The sequence below is a fragment of the Strix aluco genome, chromosome 6, assembly GCF_031877795.1.
Source record: "Strix aluco isolate bStrAlu1 chromosome 6, bStrAlu1.hap1, whole genome shotgun sequence".
Classification (NCBI taxonomy): domain Eukaryota; kingdom Metazoa; phylum Chordata; class Aves; order Strigiformes; family Strigidae; genus Strix; species Strix aluco.
The window spans coordinates 30397227-30417815 of NC_133936.1; the positions used below are offsets into that span (position 1 = coordinate 30397227).

Sequence of the window (20589 nt, forward strand, 5' to 3'; positions counted from 1 at the left end):
CTTGGTCCAAGGCGAAGTTGAGGAGAATTTTCTTCGTCCCCGGAAAAGCAGCCATACCCAAGTCACTCCAGGCACCAAAGCGATATGAATTTAAAAGGAATTATCTAAAGCATTTCTGAATTTTAAAAAAGGTTTTTGTGCAAAATTTGTTCCAATCTGATATGCACCACTTCAGACACCATTAATACATGCAAACATTGTATTTTCACCCTGGGCTGGACATGTGGCTCTACGCAATTTTTGTTGGTTGCTCTATAAATTCAGTGTTATGCTCTAACACCGACTTCAACACTTGACACCCCAAAACAACCCAGCCCTGAGGAACAACTTCTTGCTCCCATCTGACTTCTACTTCACCATTCAGTAAGGGTACCTGTGATGGGTCTTGATTTACAAACAGCAGCAGAATTAACACACAAGAGGTTTCTGCCTCCAGCTGTCCATCCCCCTTGGAGACTGCTACTCCCAGCACAGGAGGCAAGGTAGCCACCTGGGAACAGCTCCTCATCCACTGCCCCCCAGAGTTAGGTCGAAACAAAATCAGCATCAGTTGACCTTAACACATAGCCCTTACAAACCACAGCAGTACAGAAGCTTCTTCACTTTGTGGCTTCTGCCCTCAGGCTGACCACCTTTGATAGAGGGATGGTAGACAGCTGCAGGTGCAAAATACTTTCAGCATCTCAGCTTAACCAGTTATACTCATGTTAACAGGCCATGCTTTAACAAGTTTTAGATATGATGACCTCCAAGTATATCTAGGATGTCTTCAACAGAGAGTTAACAGAAGCATCTGGGCTTGACAGGGCTTGGAAACAAAGAGCTAAAGATGAGCCTGTACAGAAGTTACTGCATCCCCATCTGTACTGGGCTTCCCAGCTAATATGGCCAGGATTGCTGGCCAAGCTGCTCTTGCGACTGCTGTCTAATGGGTGAGTCTGTCTGTCCTCCCAGGGGCACAAGGAGAGTCAGGAACTATGAGTATTTGAGGGACTTAGTTACTGTCCAAGGGGCTCCTAATAGCAACTGGTGAGAAAGCAGAACTTGGGCTGTAACCTACAGTCTAAGGAGATGCTCCCGTCCTTGGCTGAAAGCATCGCTGTAGTCGGTTGAGAGAGTTTCATGTATGGGCAGGAGGAGGATTCAGGACAGCAACAGTATAAAAGCTTTGGCTAGCTCTTCAGTGAAGACCAACTTTAAAAATTTATAAGGATTAAGTAGACAAGTTTCAGTTAAACTTAATGAACATACATGAGAATTAATTGTTTGATATACTAAATGTGAGTATGCAAACCTCATGGACATTAAAAAAATGGGGGAAGGATGCTACCGCCCATCCACATTAACAAAAAGGACGCACTTTGGTTTCGCCTTATCAGCTCAGCCTCAACTTCCCCACATCACCCACCTACTCAGAATGGAGCCTGCATTTAACACCATGTTCAAAGCACTCTACACTTTACCTACAAAGATTGCCTACATATATGACTAAAAGCATAACAACAATTTAAAAATTGCTACTTTGGCACTAGGTCTGAAAAGGTGGGCAAGAAATCGATATAACTATACCTTGCAGACAAATAAGCTACTCAAGAGTATTTCAGCTAAATATGAAAACCGAAAGCCTAATCTCAAACTCAAAATGGTAGACAAAAAGCACACTTTCATAGCCCAAATGGATAGATACACGCACACACACACTAAAAGAGAACCAATTTTGTTCACCGTACATCTCTGGCCCTGACATTCATTAGTATTTCTGCACTAACTCAAAAGCCATTAATTTCTCTGAAACCCACACTAATCCCTTTGTAGTGCAGATAATGGGCAGCCATTCTAGAGTCATCTTCCCTTTCTATTAATCCAATCAGGGAGGCAGTGCTTCTGCAGCTCCAACTGCAATCTCTCGCTTCCATCAAGTACAGATGACAGTTCAAGCTTCTCCATAATAAGACAACTCATAACCTTCCCCCAGCCACCCCTCCTTCATCTGCACACAGGTTTGCTTGTCTTTTGTTGAGTTAGAGAAAGGCTATCTCTCCCTGCCTTTCACAGAGGCATCCCTCTCTCCCTCCTTCACCCCACTCCTTCCCTTCAAGCTCCTGTGAATCGGCTCCACTGGCTCTAACTGGGACAGAACCAGCGACCAACTTGATTAAAATTCTAATGCCTTGTATTATTTAGGTCAAGGCAGCAGATGCTGGCACAGACAGGTTGAATCCATATGCTACACATACACACACACCTTACAAGCCTCTGCTCCTTTATCTTCTCGACGTGCAGTGTGCCAGATAATACCTTTCCACTCAGAGAGCAAATGCTACCATCTCTCCATCCACCTTCCAAATGGAAACTGCATCTCTTTTCCTCCCTACTGAGACAGGCAGAGTAAATTGAGGAAGAGTAAAAAAAGGGAAATAATCACAGTAAATGGCCCACGCCTGAGCCATTTGGAGTTACAATTTCAAGGGAAGGGAAGAAGGCAGATGGAAACAAAGAGAGACTGAGCAGCTGGGGACAGGACAGTATCTTCCTCAGTGTCTCTCCTCTCCTTTGGGAACTGCCCACTCATCCCAGCCAGGAACCCTGCACCGAGCACTTAGGCCCCTCTCCACACTTGGGGGCAGTTGGTGCAACCAACACTGCAGGAGAGGGAGTCCAAATGCTGTCTCAGCATGTCCAGAAGATATATGCTCCTGAACAACTGACTGTACTTGTGTCCATGTTGGTATGACATGAAAACTTGCCCTGTTTTCTACCACTGAAACATTTCTGATGACAGTAATACCAAGTAGCTTGGAAAAGAGCAGAAGCAGAGATGCCTAGTTTCTGAGGGGTTTGTCTCTTGAGGTGGCACTCTTCTCTGGATTCTCTAATGTTTAGTAAGAGATGAGCATAAGTTACAGAACTTTTGTCCATACTCTTCCTCTTGGATTTCCATAGAACTTAGCAGAAACCTTTGGCACCTAAAATGCTCTGAAAATGGGTTGGGCTAGTGACTGCTTGGTGGAGTTTGCTAGATCAGGGACAAACTGTGCCTCAGCTAGTGTGACTCAGATCCACAATGTCCACTTCCCTCCTACTTAAAAATACAGTCCACCTATTTTCCAATCTGGCTCTGCAGGTATAACTCTTTCAGGCAAGTATATCTGATTCCACTTGGTCCTGAAATAATGGCATAGATATTTAGCCACAAATTTCCAGCAGCTGGCTGTCCTGGAGCCAAATCTGGCTTCTTCTCCCAATGCCACCTCTTTTCAAGGGACCACTACAGCAATGGGACTTGTAACTAGGTAGCAGTTTGCATTAATTTATATAAAGAAACAGCATCTCTTCCTACCAGAAGGGCATTCACCCTTTTTCATGTTCCTTAGGCTCAGGGAAAGCAAACCCTGCTTTGAAAACGTTGAACTTGCAAACTCTTAATTTTAGATTTATGCATGGCTAGTGAGGTTGGCTTAGCTATTCACCAAAAATAAGCTCCTTACTGAATGAACTGCCTGAACAGAAGGATAAAGAACCTCAACAAATTATTCTTTATGTCCTTCCCTTCAGGTGTGGCATTGTATGAGAAACATATGAGAAACTATGCTGAAGTCTATAGGATCCTGGCTGCCCAACCACTCCATCCAATCCTTTTTGCTCCTCTGCAGCAAGCTGAACACTTGTACAGTGTATGCTGAGCAGACCACTAGCACTCTGTGCATAGTGACACAGTGCCTGTGCCAAGGGGGCAGTGGAGAAGGACGCTGGATTCAGTCAAAGTGCAAGACCAACCCAGAACAGGACTTAACTCTGGCAGAGATGGAAGTATAATGAGTTGAAAGCAATGGTTACCTACTACCAGCTAGGAGATGCATAAACAGCAGCGCTTGCAAAAGAAGGAAGAATATCAAATGAAGATGGATTTGCTGATTTTTTTATAAATTCACTCAATTCAGCTTTAAAAAGAAGGAAGAAAGGGTATAAATTGACTGTCAAAGCTATGAAAACAGGGTCAGTTCACATTAGGAGAGTTAGCTGACACCACTAAGGGAATGATAGCAACTAACCTGAAAATTCAGTTATGAAAGTCATCACAACATCACTGGAAGCAATCAGCACTGCCCCAGGAGATGAAAACTCTGTTCATTAGCTTTATGGAATGTCATAACTCCAGAGCAAAAATCTCCATAAAGAATAACCCTCCAAACCAGAACAGCTTCACAACCAAACTCATCAGTGCTGTTTACTGTAATCCTCCTGCACTACGAATTTATCCACTGTATTTGAGCCCCTCCCATCGCCTCCCACCACACTCCCCTCTCCATCACTGCGCACCCTCCCACAGCCTCCCAGGCAAGGGAGTGGAGTAGGTCACGTTTCACTCCGCTCAAGGCAGCTGCCCAGCCTAGCCCCCTCTGCTACTGCTGCTCTCTGCCAGCCCCCCACGGCCGGCCCTTCCAGCTCGGAAGGTGCCCAAGCCCAAGGAGCAATCAGAAGTGAGCCTGCAGGGAACAAGTACTGCACTCCCCGAATTAGCTGGGGGGGTTAATGGAGAAGTATTATCCAGCAGATGAGCTGAAGTCAGGTGATGCAAACTATACTCCCATTTGATCTCGCCAAAGCGCCTCACCTCTCTCTTTGTCCCTACTCACCCTCCCTATCCTTACTGTGTGGTTTATTTAAACTGTGATCTCCCGGGAGAAGGGGCTACCTCTTGCTAGATTCACAGACAGTCCCTGGCACTTACAGACCCCTGCAGTGCAGGGCACCCAACTCACATTCTATTTTAAATAACATTTTTGCCTCCTCAAATCTTGAAAGGCCCCAAATCTCTGCAGTAGTTACCTTTTTCTTGACTACCTTTTAATGCTGAAAATAAATTGGCCACAGGGGGAGCATCAGTTCTCCAAGTGGCTTGATACCTCTGGGATTATTTCCAAGTGGTTTGAGGTTTCCTGCTCTCCAGAGGGGAAGGTGCAGAAGTGTTGTTTCCGCACACCTGCCTCTCAGATGGCAGTACCATTATCTTCTGCACAACATAACAGACCTCCAATCTTCTGCCATTCCAGTGGCAATTAATGGCCTATTGGTCTGCCCTGGCTGTGTCACTTCTACACACCACAGACAAAAGACAGTGCTGCGGGGGTGTTTTGCAAAATCTCAAATAGCAGTTAGGCTTCAGAAAAACTCCTCTGTAGATGGGTCAGGAGCTAGGCTTTACCTGGCCATCACTGGAGGGGAAGTGTGAAGGCTGCATGTTACACCTCCAATATTTCAGCCCTCTTAGGATCCCTGGCTGCCTCCACCTCTGCAACGTGTCCCGTCCAGTACCTGCCACACCTCCCCCTTCCAGCTAGCTGTCTTTGCAGCTCCTCCCTGAGCAGGACAACAACAGCGACAACTGATGGCACTGCTGTCTGCTGCTCTGTGACCCAGCACCACAAACCTGCTCAACACACTGATATGTGCCACTAAATGCTGCATGAGCCAATGTCACAGACGCAGAGCTAGTACCAGCCACCACCGCTGCTGCCAAAGTGGAGGATATCTGACAAAGAAAACACCCTGACATAAAGTCTGTGTGGTCGCCAGAATAAGAGAAAGCAGCACTGTAAAATAACTCCTCAGAACTCAAGGATCACCAGTCTGTGAATCAGTGGTATGTTGCTCATAAATACAGATTTAGATGTCTTACCTCTACAAAAACACACTGGAAGCTATATGAAGGGGGGGGCAAGCCTCTCTTGAAACATCCCCTGCACAAACTCCAAGTATAAGGTCATACCTTCAAAGTGTCCCAAATGATGGCTAGGCTCCCAGACAGATTTAAAAAATGTGAAGACATGGGAGGGGGGGGGAAGGTATTTTTTTAAATGCCAGTCAAAAGGAGGAGGTGAAATCCTGGCCTCGATCACACACAGTAGAATTTGGGCCTATTGGCCAGTTTTAGGGCAGTCACTTTTATGTGATATGTCTATTTTGCCATGCCACAGTGCTGCAAACACACCATAGGCTCAGATTCCTGACAAGAACATACCACCAAAATCAACAGGGCTGGCTGAGTACCTCCATAGCGGCTTGTTGGAGAGGGGAACAAGGCAACAGCCTTCTGCAGTAAGGACAGCTTGTCAGTGTGCAGGTGCTCACCACAGTGATAGCTCTGGAGTTCCCCAAGCTCACAGCCATGGCAGGCAAACAAAACAGCTACCAGGGGAAAAGTACTATAGCACCCACACTCTTGGGAGTGGCTGTGTTTGAATGAAAATGTCCACATGACTATCAAAGATAACTGCTCACACACTGTGTTTTAATGATCTAAGCAAGCTTTTGCTGGATACTACAGAAGCAGCATTCTCTGTTTGCCAGGCTACATGCCCAGAAATACAAAAGCTTGCCTTGAATTTGCTTACAACTTGCGCTCCACTTACTGCTTGACACTGCTCCGTAGCACAAACAGCGTTCATTTCTAGCACACTAGCTGTTTTGCCAGCAGGCCTAAGGAGATACTGCCCCAAAAGGCACAGCTTCTTTTCAGATCCTTTTCTTTCACAGTACATGGAAAGGATCCAGTTTCGTTTTATTTGTATTATAAAAAAGCAAGCAGCAGGAACAGATAAGCTCATAGTAATAAATATACTATGAAGATAAGGAAAAAAAATTGTGAAGAGTTAATCTATGCAGCAACTCGGCCAGCCTCGGAGGACTGGGAGACCTCTGCAGGCTCCAGAGGGAAGTCCTTTACCGCAGTGAAGACTGACAGGAGCGGCTGAAGTTGCTCTCAGTATCTCATATGCATTCGTTTAATCTGTATTAAAGCCCTGGAAAGGGATGTCTCCACAGGCTGTGGCCACTATGACCCCTTCTACCACTGCAGCAGCGTCTAGCCAACATTAAAATACATTTTTTGGTCTTTTGTAGAGAATAATTATCAGTCCCAGATACACATATCTGCAACACCTCCTTTCTTGCTTTTGCTTTTCTCTTTTCAGCTCAGCTCACAGTAGCAGCAAACTCTATTGCAGGCTCTCTTGTAAACATAGAGGGAAGAAATACCATGGCTACCTTCTAAAATCTGCACAGCAGATGAACAGACCAGTTAAGGAAACAGGTTAGAAGAGTGCATTTTCAGAGCACAGTTCTCCTTCCTCAAAGAAGGTACCCTTGCCTTCAAGCATCCCATGCAGAAAAGCTCTTGGAGGGCGCACAGCAAGCATTGACAAATGCCTTGCACCTTTGCAAAAAGCAACAGAAAAAGTGTGGGCCAAGCACGTTAGAGGTACTGACTGCTGCTGGGCTACAGGTGAGTACTGGGAGAGGTTCTTCAGCCACTCTCACTTAATCCATTTCCTTCCCTTGCTTGTTTCACCTCCGAGATCCTAGAACTTGACCATACCGAGTCTCTTCTGTAAAAAGCCATTTTGAAGAGACCTACACTTCTGGCAGTAGCAAGCACAGCAGTTGGGCTTGTTCCTGGTACCACAGAGAAACTGTGGAACAGATGGGCTATAAGACACCTGGCACTATTGCAGACAGTCTAAAAAGAAGAGTTTTCTTCATGGAGATCTGTCAATTTCTGTTTTTCTTAAGTGTTAATATTGCTATACTTCACAAAACTACTTTATAGATGTGAGGTCTTCACAGTTGTAACTCACAACTACAAACTGTTTAACATGAAATCATAATGATAATATCACACTCTAACACAGCTTGTTCATTTTTTCTGTATGGAGAAAAACTTCACTGGATTAACTGCATTTAAACAGTGTTTAAGTGGCTGCTGAGGGGCTGGGAAGAGTACAACTAAACTCCACTCCTACTACCAAAGCGGCACACCTTGGGTACACACTGCGATGGGGTGACTGAATCCCAGACACAGCCTAGCTTAAGGAATCCCACGGTTAGATCCCCTGTACAGACAGCGCATTTCTCGTCTTCTCTCTTCCTCTCGTGGTTGTATCACTGAAGGTTTTCTATCAAACTGTTCCAGACACTGGTTTGAAGTCCTGCTACAGACTTGACTCTGGATATAGCAAGGCCCTTTTAGGGCTTCATGGAGGTTGGTGCATCTCCCTTGGGTCTGTTGTCTCTAAGCAAAGCGGACTGGAACAGCTGAAGTGGGAGCCAGGGTCGAAGGAGGACTTCACTGGACAGCCCAGCTTCTGAAAGCACAGCAACTCTCACCCAGGAGCAGGATGAGGCTGCAGTATGCAGTCCCTGCCTTCGGAACCAGTGGCGTCCCAGGACCGCAGTTTCTAATAAAATTTATTAGTTTGCCAGAAGGGGAAGAAAAACCTACATCATTGTTTCCATTTTTCATTTTGCTTCCTTTTATGAACAGTTGCATCATGCTGTCTTGCATCTGTCTGTAAGGGAGAGGGACGTGTAATTTGCTTCACTCCAGGCAGAGATGCAATGCGTTAGGGTGCACCCCACCGCGCTCTTGCAGTTGCCTGAGCCCTGGACTGACAGCAGGGAGACCAGTTCAGCCTTGGACTCTTGGACTGGTGACTTGTTTCTTGCGGGTCAGGGATCCAGTGGCACTTTGAAATGACTCTCACTGAATAAGTACACAAACAGATCTTTAAATACAGGAGGGCTTTCTGAGGGCTGCATGGGGAAATTGGGCCAAAAAGATTAAGCTTAAAACATTTTTTGAGATGTATTGACTTTTAATGGCTACATTTTAATGGTGTTTCTGTGGGCATATAAAGGTGTTACATGTTACACCCATGAGATGTCAAGGATACAGCTGACAAAAACTGAGAGCTCTGCCTCCAGGCTTCTGGGTGTGTTCCTGTTCCGCTTCCCTTCCACAAGAAGAACATAGAACAGAGACCCCACTCTACGGGAAGAATGTATCTCCCTAAACAAAAATAACAGCAGGTATACTTGCTTTTATCACGCAAGAACACCTTTCTTTGGGATACAGCAACTATGTCACAATAACCTACTTATATATGCACACATCCACAAACACAAACATTTAGACAGCTGCTTTTCATGCTCCAAAATAGCTGACTTGGGTGGAAAACCTAGCCCAAAAGGCTTGTTTTAACTCTAAACAGGCTACCTATTCCTAACTGGAATCATTCCACCATAACACACACACGCACACACACACTTTCACAACCCTTTGATTCTTAAATTCCTTTGTTAAGTCCTACCTTTATTTAGATTATAAAATCTCTGTGGCACTAGCTGCTTTTCCTTCCCATAAGTGCCCAGTCCACTTCTGGCATCTACAAAATAAATCATGGAGACGGAGACACTGGGTCAGTGTTTCCGAAGCCCTGACACAACCTCTCTTCCAGTGCAATGCTTGAGAAAGGAAAAGGAAAAAGCATCACTTGCTGAAACATCGCTTCACTGGAGACGCCTGCCTCAATCTGATAACAAGACTTCCTGTACCCTATACAAAGCTGGCAGAGATGCCTTAATATTGACAAGCACAAATTGCATGCTTGAGTTTTTGTTAATTGTTTATGGACTGAATAGCCAGCATTTCTTAAAGAAACAGCAGAGATCTCAGGCCTCACAGTAAAGCTTTTGTATGCCCTCTTTTTAATGGCCGCTCTTTAACTTTTATGAAAAATGCCTTTGTTTGGATTTACCATTCTCCAAATAGCTTTAGCATTCAAAGTTTTTTTAGCTTGGGAAAATCAGGTAAGGAAATGATCAGAAATACATAACAAATAAATTAGGTTTTCCCCTAGTCAAACTAAACAAAATAGAAGCAAAAAGTAGAACAAGCTTAGTTTTTCAAACCATGAAAGGAACAGAAGTCAAGATTGGTTTAAAAACTGATCCTTAGACAGGCAAACAGACAGAACTATATCAAAGACAACAGAACCGTGATGATTTCTATCCTCTTAAGAGTTACCTCACAGTTTTATTTTGGGGGTTTTATTGGGTTTTTTTTAAACATGCAGCTCCTCTTTCAAGATGAATATTAGAAACAAATAGGAAAGCCCTCATATTGACAGAAACAATAAAGCACCAGCACAAACCTGTGTTTCCTTGGATGTCCTCTCCCTTGGTTAATGCCAGGTAAGAGAGCAGAGCACAGTTATTGTCCTGACCAGGCGCAGGTGGCTGCTGCAGGGAGGTGCCTGTGAAGACCACTCCCCAGTTTACATGGCTGATATCGGAGCGTGACCTGTTGTGTCCTGGCTTGAATGCGGAGGCTTCCTCATTCTGCACCAGGATGTCGTTCACCGACCGAGGCCTGTCTCTCCTCCGCTGGCAGATATTGAAGATGTTAAAAGTTGTGGTCTCCCCTTCCCCTGCCCAAGCAAGGTTGTCAGCAGCTGTTCCCCTCTGCACCACCTGCTGATCTTTGGCAGGGAATGCTGTCTGAGCTTTGGTTTCCAAGAGGCCATTTTTGCAGTGGTCCCAGATGAAGCTACTTTTGGCTAAGGAGGCGACGTTCCTCAGATTCCTGCTCTCTGTTATCTGATCAAATACTTCATGCCCAACCAGTTCAGGGACCTCCTGTACACCGTACACCTCAGAGGGCTGCACAATCTTTTCAAGCTTAGTATCAAAACTATTGAAAAAGTCTTCAGTCACTTCCAAGGCAGGACTAATGTCATCAACTTCAAGAGCCTCCATATCCTGTGCTGCCAGTGGGCCCAAGGTGTCGTGATGTGTTAAGAAGATACCACATCAATATCCAGAGAAAGAGCTGCTTCACATCTGTCCTTGGCACACCATTAACTTAGAGGTGGTGGGGAAAATACATTCACTAATCACAATCCTTAGTGGTAGAAAGGAACCAAATCAACCTGTCTTCAGATGGGAGACTTAACATCCACTGATCAAGTGGGCTACAACCCCTTTATGAAGCAAGTGATGGAGAGTACCTGTAAAACAAAGCAAAACATCACGTCATTAAGGGCCTTTTCCTGGATAAATATGTTTAATCACATCACACCTTTCACAGTCACAGTCCCCTTGATCTTTGCTTTCTCCTTCATCTGGCACCAACATTACTGTGTATGAAGAACCCCTTTGGGGTTTCTGTTGCTCACTGTGTGCGCACTCTGTGTATTACCACTTCTTGAACTGGAACCTGCACTGGAGCACCAGTTAAAGGGGAACCAAAGTGATGCCATTTATCAACCAAGCTTTAGAAAGCTGCATTGAGAGGCAGTACTGACTAACATCACAAATGCAGCCCCTAGGGAATGCTTAGTACAGGTTCCCATGGGGCTGTAAGAAAAAGTTGAGAAATGAAGGGTTAGTAAAATAGGCCAATCAGCCTCAAATAATTTCTCTTTTTCTCCCAGATTGCTTGCACTCCCAATTTTAGGAGACCAACATGAGTTTCACAGAAGCTGCTTTGCCTACTTGTCTGCATAAACAGAACTGTGATATTTGCCTAATAAATCAATACTACTAGGCTGCTGTCAAGTGCTGCACATAGAGATTCTTTCTAAAATATCACTGTGAACCTGAGTGAAACCACGTGACAACCTAAACTCCAGAAAGACAATGCATCCTACCAGCAAAACAAAATATACCATATCCTGTACCATCACAAACCTGCAGATCTTTACTTCCAAGCTGTTGACTCACTGCGCAAAACGGCAGAATAGCAAAGGGCTTTAAGGCTACAACTATTGAAAAGCTGTACTGACACACCTGAGCTCACGCCTGTAAGGAGGAAGAAAGGGGGGTTTCTATTCCCTGTGGTGCAATAAGGGGGTGCCTCATTGCTGACTTCTAAACTCTCCCTCTTGAAGCTCCATCCACAGTGCTGCTGTGCTCGAGAGAAGTGCATGGTAGGTATGTTTAAATTGGGGAAATCAGTCAAATGCATGCAAGTTCTTGGGACCTGGAGACCCAGCATTTGTGCTAGCAGGAGAACAGCTCTCACGGCTGCTAGGGGAAATCACGAGCCTGTACATGCAGAACAGCCCAAAGTCAAGAGATCTATATCCCCGTTTTGACCACATCAGCTCAAGTCCCAGAAGCAGCAAAGCTGCATTAGCTCAGAGCTCTGCCTAGATTAACACACTCTTAACAGAACTAATTAGCCTGGGCAGGGCTGATAATTAGCAGCTCATTAGCTTGTCAATGCTGCCGAAGTGCTACCAGGACCCATGATTTACACTTGGCAGGAAAAAACATCTATTAAACAGCATCAAACACAGATAATACTTCTATTTAAGGTTCTTTTTTAATCCAGAACAGTCTATTTGCCTAACTTCTATTAACAAAGTCATTTAAATAGGCACTCTTTCCTATAGCAAGCCAGAGGGAGGAAGGAGGACAGCAGCCCCCCGAGAAAATGGGCACAGTATCCTGTAGCATAAACCAACCCCTTCTGCAATCACCCACTGGCTTCCTTCCATCCCTGCTTCAGTTGTGGCCAGCCATGACACAGTTGTGTTTGAAAGCAGCAGCTTATCCTCTCTCCTAGCAGATCAGCAGTTCAGACCACGAACTCTGCAAACACACTCCAAGTAAATAACTTTCAAAAGCAATAATCACATACATAACTCTGGAAACTTCAAGCCTTTGCACTGGGATCTTTCTGCCCTCTTCTCTTTGCAAGGATTCATTTCACTAGCCTCACAGTGAACCAGGACTAAGATCAGCTTCAATAAGTAAACATAGAGTAAGACACTGAAGGCAGAGCCAGAACTGCGACCAGAGGGCTGAACAAAACAGACCTGGAGTGGTTTCAAATCAGAACAATATAAGAACAGACTCTTTGCAAAGCTGTACAACTGTGTCAATTGACAGCAGTGGGAAATAAAGTCATCCTGGGCACATCTGCATTGTCAGCTTAATGCAGCACTGAGTTCACTCTTGAAGCTCATTCCTGCCAGCAACCCCACAACAGCATTCTGCTCCTTGGTACCTTAGAGCTTTGGGAGCCCCAGGAACAGGCTAGGGGACATGATGTGGTGCAACCTGTCCACTTATTCTACATCCTCCTATGGCATATCTTTAAAGCAAGAATGACATTTGGAAGCTGTAAAACTGCAACAGGAATTCACTTGAATAAAACCAGCACTAACATAATCGTACGCCAACAGTGAAAGCTACAGGTTGGCCCATTTAAAGATGCTGCTTCACAGGGGTTGGTGGAGAATACAGCCTTGCTCTCACTCAAGGGACTGGAGCAGCAATCACTCCAGAAGGGCTTGTGATGTGCCACTGAAGCATTTCAGTAGTAGCAGATGCAGTGTTGCTCTGTTCTTTCTTTTAAATCATTAGGAAAGGTAGAAGCAAGGGGGAAAATTGACACTTACATTTAACAGGTTCATTTTTAAATGCTGGAGGCTTCATGTGGCTGCATGTTTCTCTGGATCCCGGGAGACTGGAGCTACCCAGTGTCATGCAGCCAAGTGTGATGATGCCAAACTACAAATTGACCTCATATCCAGTAAGATGCTGAATCACAAGGTCATGAGAAGATGACAGGCCCCTGCAACACACTTCACAAATTGCAGCACTCATACCTTCCAAACTAGTCTGCTTGCCCTGCTCAATAAAGATGTGAAAGGTGACCTCAATGGTGCAGGCTCATCCTTTCCTACACCGCCAAGAACCTCCTTAGATCAAAGAAGAGTTGTGCCAGGAACTCCCACTAGTGCTGGGATTCTGCAACCACACACACTCCATAAACACAGTTTGGCATTTTCTGACAGTGGCACTCAAGAAAAATTTAATTCAGGCTTCTGCACGAATTTGGTGCCAAAAGCAAGCAAACTTTGATATGGCAGTAAACAGCTCCATCAGCATCTCCTCCAGGAGGGAAAGCAGTGGAAATCACTTCCTTCACATGAAGGGGAAAAAAAAGGCAAACAATAGGACAGGATGAACTCCTTTCAAATTACTATAAAATGTATTGCCTTATGGATTGTTTCTTGGAAACACCTGGAATTTTCCAAAGACACTCAACCTAAGGCAGAATAGGAGAGGAAGAGAAGCATCAGCCCAAACTATTAAAGACTGCCAAAGCTACAGGCAACTCTAAGCAGGGATTTATGGGAAGCAGAACCCTAACAGCTCATCCAGGCTCCTGGGAACTAGTCTTACTGAAAAAAATGTGAAGGAACATGGTGCATCATACTTAGCAACAACTGCTGGACACAGGGATCGCAGCAGCTGAAAAACATGATTTTCTGTACATCTGTCTAGCACAGATACAGCTTTCGGCCATGAATGTGCAGCAGTCAGATAATTAATGTGCACTTACAATGAGTAAAGTCTTTACTATCATGAGTTTATAGTGGCCACATTGCTCACATGGCTGACATAAACAGCAAGGATTGCTGGTCATGCCACATGAGACACAGAAGTTCAGTTTAGCAAGATTACTTCCCTTAGAGAAGCCACAAGGACTTCATCTAGATGACAGCACAGTCTGACAGCAGAGAAAAAATCATGGATGACAAATGCCAAGGAACATACACTGGAAGAGATCATTTAACTTCCTGCTGTGCTTTTCTAAATTCCCATGCGCCAGGAAAAATACCCAGGCATCACACAGCAAAAATTAAAAAGCACAGAAAAGGCAAGGGTAGAAAGCGATCTTGCAGGTGATACACACCACCACAACAGGCACTTGCTGTGTGCCCCAAGTTTACACTTTACATCCAGGACTGTCCATTCCAGGTCAGGCAAAAGAGAACACTAGAGCCAGCATGTGTTCAGGAACCAGTGACTGAAGATATCCACTTAGTTCACCAATACATACAAAAAATATATATAAAAGAAGCACCTTTCAGTTTGGTTTCCTAAGGAAACAGGGCTTGTGGCACCATGCTGCCTATCTTCCAGTTATTCTCCTCCTCTCGCTCTCTTTTGAACTGTATAGGTAACTTCAACTAGATGTGACAAAGCAGTAGTGTCCTTAAAGATACAGTTCTTGAACTGTTGTTCAACACTGGACAAGAAACAGGTCCAAACTCACCCTCCTGCTAAAGGAGAAGCAGGCAAAACTCGATCTCTTATCCCTTCTAGGAGGCCAGTGCCACCACCTGGGTGTCTCCAAATTAGCCACAGCACAAGTGGTTAATGAGAGAGGGACCTGCAAACACTGGGAAGCAGAGGGGAAAAGCAGGAAGGAGGAATAGGAGGCATCACACAACTTGAGATAAGCAGTCTTGTTGGTTTTGGTGCTCACAGGACCTCCTCGTCACTACACAGGTAATAGAGATGTATAAAACAACAAGTGATGCACAACAGTTAAAAAGGGACTTCCCCTTTTCTCTTGTATTTGGAGATAGAATTAGAAAGGAACAATCGATGTTCACAAGCAATGTGTTCAGGAGGAAATGCATAAATGAGAGTAGCTCTCAGACAGCAAAAGACAGTAAAAAGTGGGTAATAATCACAGAATCATTCAGGTTGGAAAAGACCCTTGGGATTATCGAGTCCAACCATCAGCCCTACTCTACAAAGTTCTCCCCTACACCATATCCCCCAGCATCTCATCTAAACGACCCTTAAACACATCCAGGGATGGTGACTCCACCACCTCCCTGGGCAGCCTATTCCACTGTCTGATCACTCTTTCTGTGAAAAATTTTTTCCTAATATCCAGTCTAAACCTCTCCTGCTGGAGTTTAAAGCCATTCCCTCTTGTTCTGTCACTAATCACCTGTGAGAAGAGGCCAGCACCAACCTCTCTACAATGTCCTTTCAGGTAGTTGTAGAGAGTGATGAGGTCTCCCCTCAGCCTTCTTCTCCTCAAACTAAACAGTCCCAGCTCCTTCAATCGCTCCTCATAGGATTTATTCTCCACGTCCTTCACCAGCTTCATTGCCCTCCTCTGCACTCGTTCCAGCACCTCAATATCCCTCTCGTATTGCAGTGCCCAAAACTGGACACAATACTCAAGGTGTGGCCTCACCAGTGCAGAGTGCAGGGGGACTATCACCTCCCTACTTCTGCTGGTCACACTATTTCTAATACAAGCCAGGATGCCGTTGGCTTTCTTGGCCACGTGGGCACACTGCTGGCTCATGTTCAGTTGCTTGTCAATTAGAACCCCCAGGTCCTTTTCTTCCAGACAGCTCTCCAGCCACACCTCCCCAAGCCTGTAGCGATGCATGGGGTTGTTGTGGCCCAAGTGCAAGACCTGGCACTTGGCCTTGTTGAAGCTCATCCCGTTAACGTTGGCCCACCGATCCAATCTGTCCAAGTCTCTCTGTAGAGCCTCCCTATCTTCATGCAGATCGACACTCCCACTTAACTTGGTGTCATCTGCAAATTTACTGATGATACACTCTATGTCCTTATCAAGATCATCAATAAAGATGTTAAACAGAAATGGTCCCAGCCTCGAGCCCCGAGGAACACCACTTGTGACTGGCCGCCAGCTGGATTTAACTCCATTGACCACCACTCTTTGGGACCGTTCATCCAGCCAGTGCTTGGTCCAGCAGACCGTACGCTCATCCAGGCCATGGGAAGCCAGTTTTTCTATGAGAATTCTATGGGGAACTGTGTCAAGTGCTTTTCGAAAATCCAGGTAGACAATATCCACAGCCTTTCCCTCGTCCAATAGTTGGGTCATCTTGTCATAGAAGGAGATCAGGTTTGTCAGGCAGGACCTGCCTTTCATAAACCCATGCTGACTAGGCCTGATCCCCTGGTTGTCCATTATATGACTTGTAATGGCATTCAAGATGATCAGCTCCATGACCTTCCCTGGTACCGAGGTCAGACTGACAGGTCTATAGTTTCCCAGATCCTCCTTTCTGCCTCTCCTGTAGATGGGTGTTACATTTGCTACCCTCCAGTCCAATGGGACCTCCCCAGTTAGCCATGACTTCAGGTAAATCATGGAAAGCGGCTTGGCGAGCACATCTGCCAACTCTTTCACCACGCTTGGGTGTAACCCATCCCATAGACTTGTGTGTATCCAAGTGGTGCAGCAGGTCTCTGACCACTTCCTCTTTAACTGTGATGACCTTGCGTTAAAATGTTAAAAGTCCCCGAAGTCTCATTGATTCCTAATGACTCTCAGGCTCAAATTCCTGGCAAAGATTTGGGTGTTTCTGAGAATGTGCTCTCAAGAGCACAAGAGGAGTTTTACAAGTTACCTGTTTGCAAATAGAGAGCGGGGGTGCCTCAGCCACTGGAGAGCTTGTCCTATCCCCTTCTCAGCACCCTGGAACCTGCTGCGGGAACCAACTCTGCTTATCTCATGCTTCATTGCAACTGTGGGCTGAAACTCCAACGCCAACAAGGAAAACAGAAAGAGATGTTCTTACAATTTGGTAACAATTCGGTTAGCAGAGCAAATTCAAGCAGCCTCAGGGACCTTTATTTCTGTTATATTGCAGGCCTGGACCACTACAGTCCAGTGGGCTGTGACAAGCCTGGTCTGAACAACAGGTCATCTGAAGAAAAGATGGATGTACAGCCCCTCTCATTATAATCCACTGGGGCTGGAGCAGCTAGTACGTAATGAGTTTTTCTGCCTGTCAGTCTCAGCAACCTCAGCCTGTGACCTGAATGTCTTCCAGTGGCATCTTGAACAATCACAGCCTACAGGTTTTGCTGCTACAAGGATTTCTGACTAGCTCCATGGGTCACATCAGCCAAGTATTGCCCAGAATCTAAATGGGATGTGCTTTTGTCAACGACAGTCCTGAAAACCAGGCTCTGCTGTGCAGAATCCCTGAAAAAAGCTATGAAGCTGAAGACTTAGGTGTTACCTCTTAGTTAAGAGGTTCAGCTTTATTTGTCAGGTGGGCACACCTGAATGGGTAGAAGAGAGAACGAGGATGGCTGACTGTTACACAGAAAGTCTTTACCATTGCCTATGCACTTCTATACATAACTTGCACAGAATGCTTGCAGAAAAAGTTGAAGAACCGACAGTGGCTGCACAACGCAAGGTACAGCGGAGTGCCCTCTTTCCAGCATCCCCCTGCTGTAACTAGATGGCAGATGATTTTTTATTTATTTACAGTATAGCAAGGCCTACTCAGCAAACATTCTCCATCTTGTTCTGACCAGAAGCTCTTTCAAAGCATGACTGCACCTAGGTCTCTCTCCCAGCCAGAAGCCCCTTCTCTCTGTTAGCTGTACAGGAAGCATAGTATCATAGCTGCTGTGGTTGAAGCCTCAGAATACGACATCCCCAGTCAGATCCATTGTACCGTGTACCACCCATATGTAACCAAAGAGCACTCCTGATTCAAAACACTTACACTCCCAATGGTTACGAATCCCACGCATACAGTGGCCACTTCTCTGAGCAGCGATTGAAAGCCACGCTCCTGCTTGCCTCATACTCAGTTTGGAAAGGCAACTGATAACTAGGAATTTCATACGGGATGACTGCAGAGATTGTCCCAGCATCAGCTGGGACACCATCCCTGTACAAACTATCATATTTTCTTGTATCCTGGCTGTATTTTGTTCCCTCGGCACACAGCAAGCCTTCTCCCCAAGTGATTCCAAAACTCCAGATGACCTACCACTGTGTACGGGCAGTGAGCAACACACAAGCTTGTTAAGATTCATCATGTAAACGTCTGGATGAAATTTACAGTGCCTCACAAAGAAGATGAAACTACAACAAACTTTTCATAGAGAGCAGGGGATCACGGTTTCAAAGAGGCTGCCATATGATAGTCAATGGTTGGTTCAACATGGCCTGGACAATTGTCTTTAGATCACATTTTCAAAGCCCCTCTTCAAAAGCCTCTTTCTCCTGCACACAACTGAAAAATTAATTGCTTAAAACTGGGATTGTCTGAAAATTTTCAAGTGTCTCACATAAATACCTTCTGACTGATATTTCTGCACAAAACCACTGACAAAATTCAGGAAAAGCTCACAAAAATGGGAGAAAGAGGCTTTCTGAATGCTTGGCTATAAGGCCACGCGCTAGAGAGGACAACTGTGAATATAAGCATAACCATTTCCATGTTGCAAACCCACCTGTTTACTATAGTCTCATTGCCCTTAAGGATGAAATCGATTGCCACCATTTATCAGTGAAGAAGAGCTCCCATGTCCTGTCTGCTAGACCCAGGGAGAGCCAAAGAGCAGGAACAGCTGCAATTAACTCGGTGCCTAATCACAGTCAAGCTAAAAGACAGAAGTGATCTCTTCCACACTACAGAAAACAGAACAAGAAAAACAACTGAGAAAAGATGAAATGAATAAAGAAGTGAAACCAGGGAGGAAGAAGAATGCCATATTCTGTGAGGTGAAGCAGACCCTTAGAGAGAATACATGAGTCTCACCCTGTGAAGCATAGATTTTCCTCAGCTGCTGAACTGACCCAGTACCTTTAACAAGGATGCTCCCCAGGCATCCTCCCTGCGTGAGGAACTCACACATCACAGCTACAGAACAGCTCATCCAGTGATGAGCAAACAGTAATGAATAATAAACAGTGCTTACAGTATACATTAATTTTAACTGCACTTCAGAAACAGTAATTAAAACGCAAGAAACTCTAAGCTGAAAAGCATGCAGCAGCCTGCTGTGCCAGAGCAAAGCGGGTCCAGAGGGTGAGGAGGACAGCAGTGGAGGAATGGGGACCACAGAAAGCTTTTCTTTTCCAGAGACTGACTGCTGTACAGCTCTCCTGAGATCTTTATCACTGACTCTTTTGCCTTGCAGCCATCTGACACACATTCCTCCTGGCAGGGGAGCACCACCGGGTAATGAGGGGCTGTACCACTTCCCGTGGATGAGTAACCATCTGAAATCTCAGCAGCTGGACTGGGTCTCCAGAAAGGATGAAGGACCCTTGGCAAGGAAAGGAACAGAAAGCAAAGCAGAGCAGACCGGAGGGGAGTTAGCTGATGGTGACACACAGTCCAGGCTGCAGGCCAACCAAACCCATCAGCATGTGGGCACCTCCATAGGTTACATCAGGCTAAAATCCAGACTAACCCCTTGTGCATGATGCCTGTTGGCTGGCTGACCTTGCAGGGAAGAATGTCAGGCTTAGGGGAACAGGCCACCCTGAGTCCTAGCACCGCCCCTCTAGATCTCTGGATGCAAGCACCTCAAACCCACACTTTAGGCACAAAATCCACATGGACAAACAGAACGAAGCAGTGCAGTGATTTGGCCCGAGACATGGATGTGTGGTCTTAAACATGCCTGTAGTCTCAAATAACAACCCAAGGGAGGGTGAATGATTTCTACGCTTGGGTTCATTTGCTTTGTGTGTACAGGTTTGTCTAAAGTTGTATAACTTGCATTTTACATGCTGCCCTTGACTACAAGAACTGCCTGTTCTGCCAAGCAGACAGGCACCTCACAAAACAGCCGGTTCCCTCACAAGCTCAGCATAAAGAGTACAGAGACTGTTGGAGAACAGGGTATCCAAGAGGGGCGATACAAACTTCCTCCAGTACAAGAGGAAAATGACTGAACTGGACATTCAAGAAACAACAAACAACATGACTCAATCTAACATTTCTAATTGTATCTGCACAATGTACCAGCTTGTCTCCTGCTAGGATGTGGGGGAACTTTGTATGTGGCAGGTGAGATAAAACTTTTAAAAAAATAAAATTTCTGGTTAATGCAAACTGAAATTTTACAAGTATCTCCCCACTCCACACTTTCTAGAGGTATGCTGAAGGGAAAAGACAGCCAGCCCTT

At 45.3% G+C, this 20589-nt stretch overlaps 1 protein-coding gene across 2 annotated transcripts in view; it reads right to left on the bottom strand.

Moving 5' to 3' along the window:
• The window catches only part of PLEKHM3 (pleckstrin homology domain containing M3), a 137048-nt gene that overhangs the window by 104792 nt on the left and 11667 nt on the right, over positions 1–20589 (bottom strand). The window contains exons 8-9 of one of the 2 annotated variants that reach the window (XM_074829388.1): positions 9993–10847; positions 9150–9224 (exon numbers count right to left, since the gene is read on the bottom strand). In XM_074829388.1, the coding sequence (XP_074685489.1) occupies positions 9150–9224; positions 9993–10596 (679 nt within the window). In that variant the 5' untranslated portion in view covers positions 10597–10847. The remainder of the gene's footprint in view (positions 1–9149; positions 9225–9992; positions 10848–20589) is intronic. The other variant, XM_074829389.1, reaches the window with a different exon arrangement.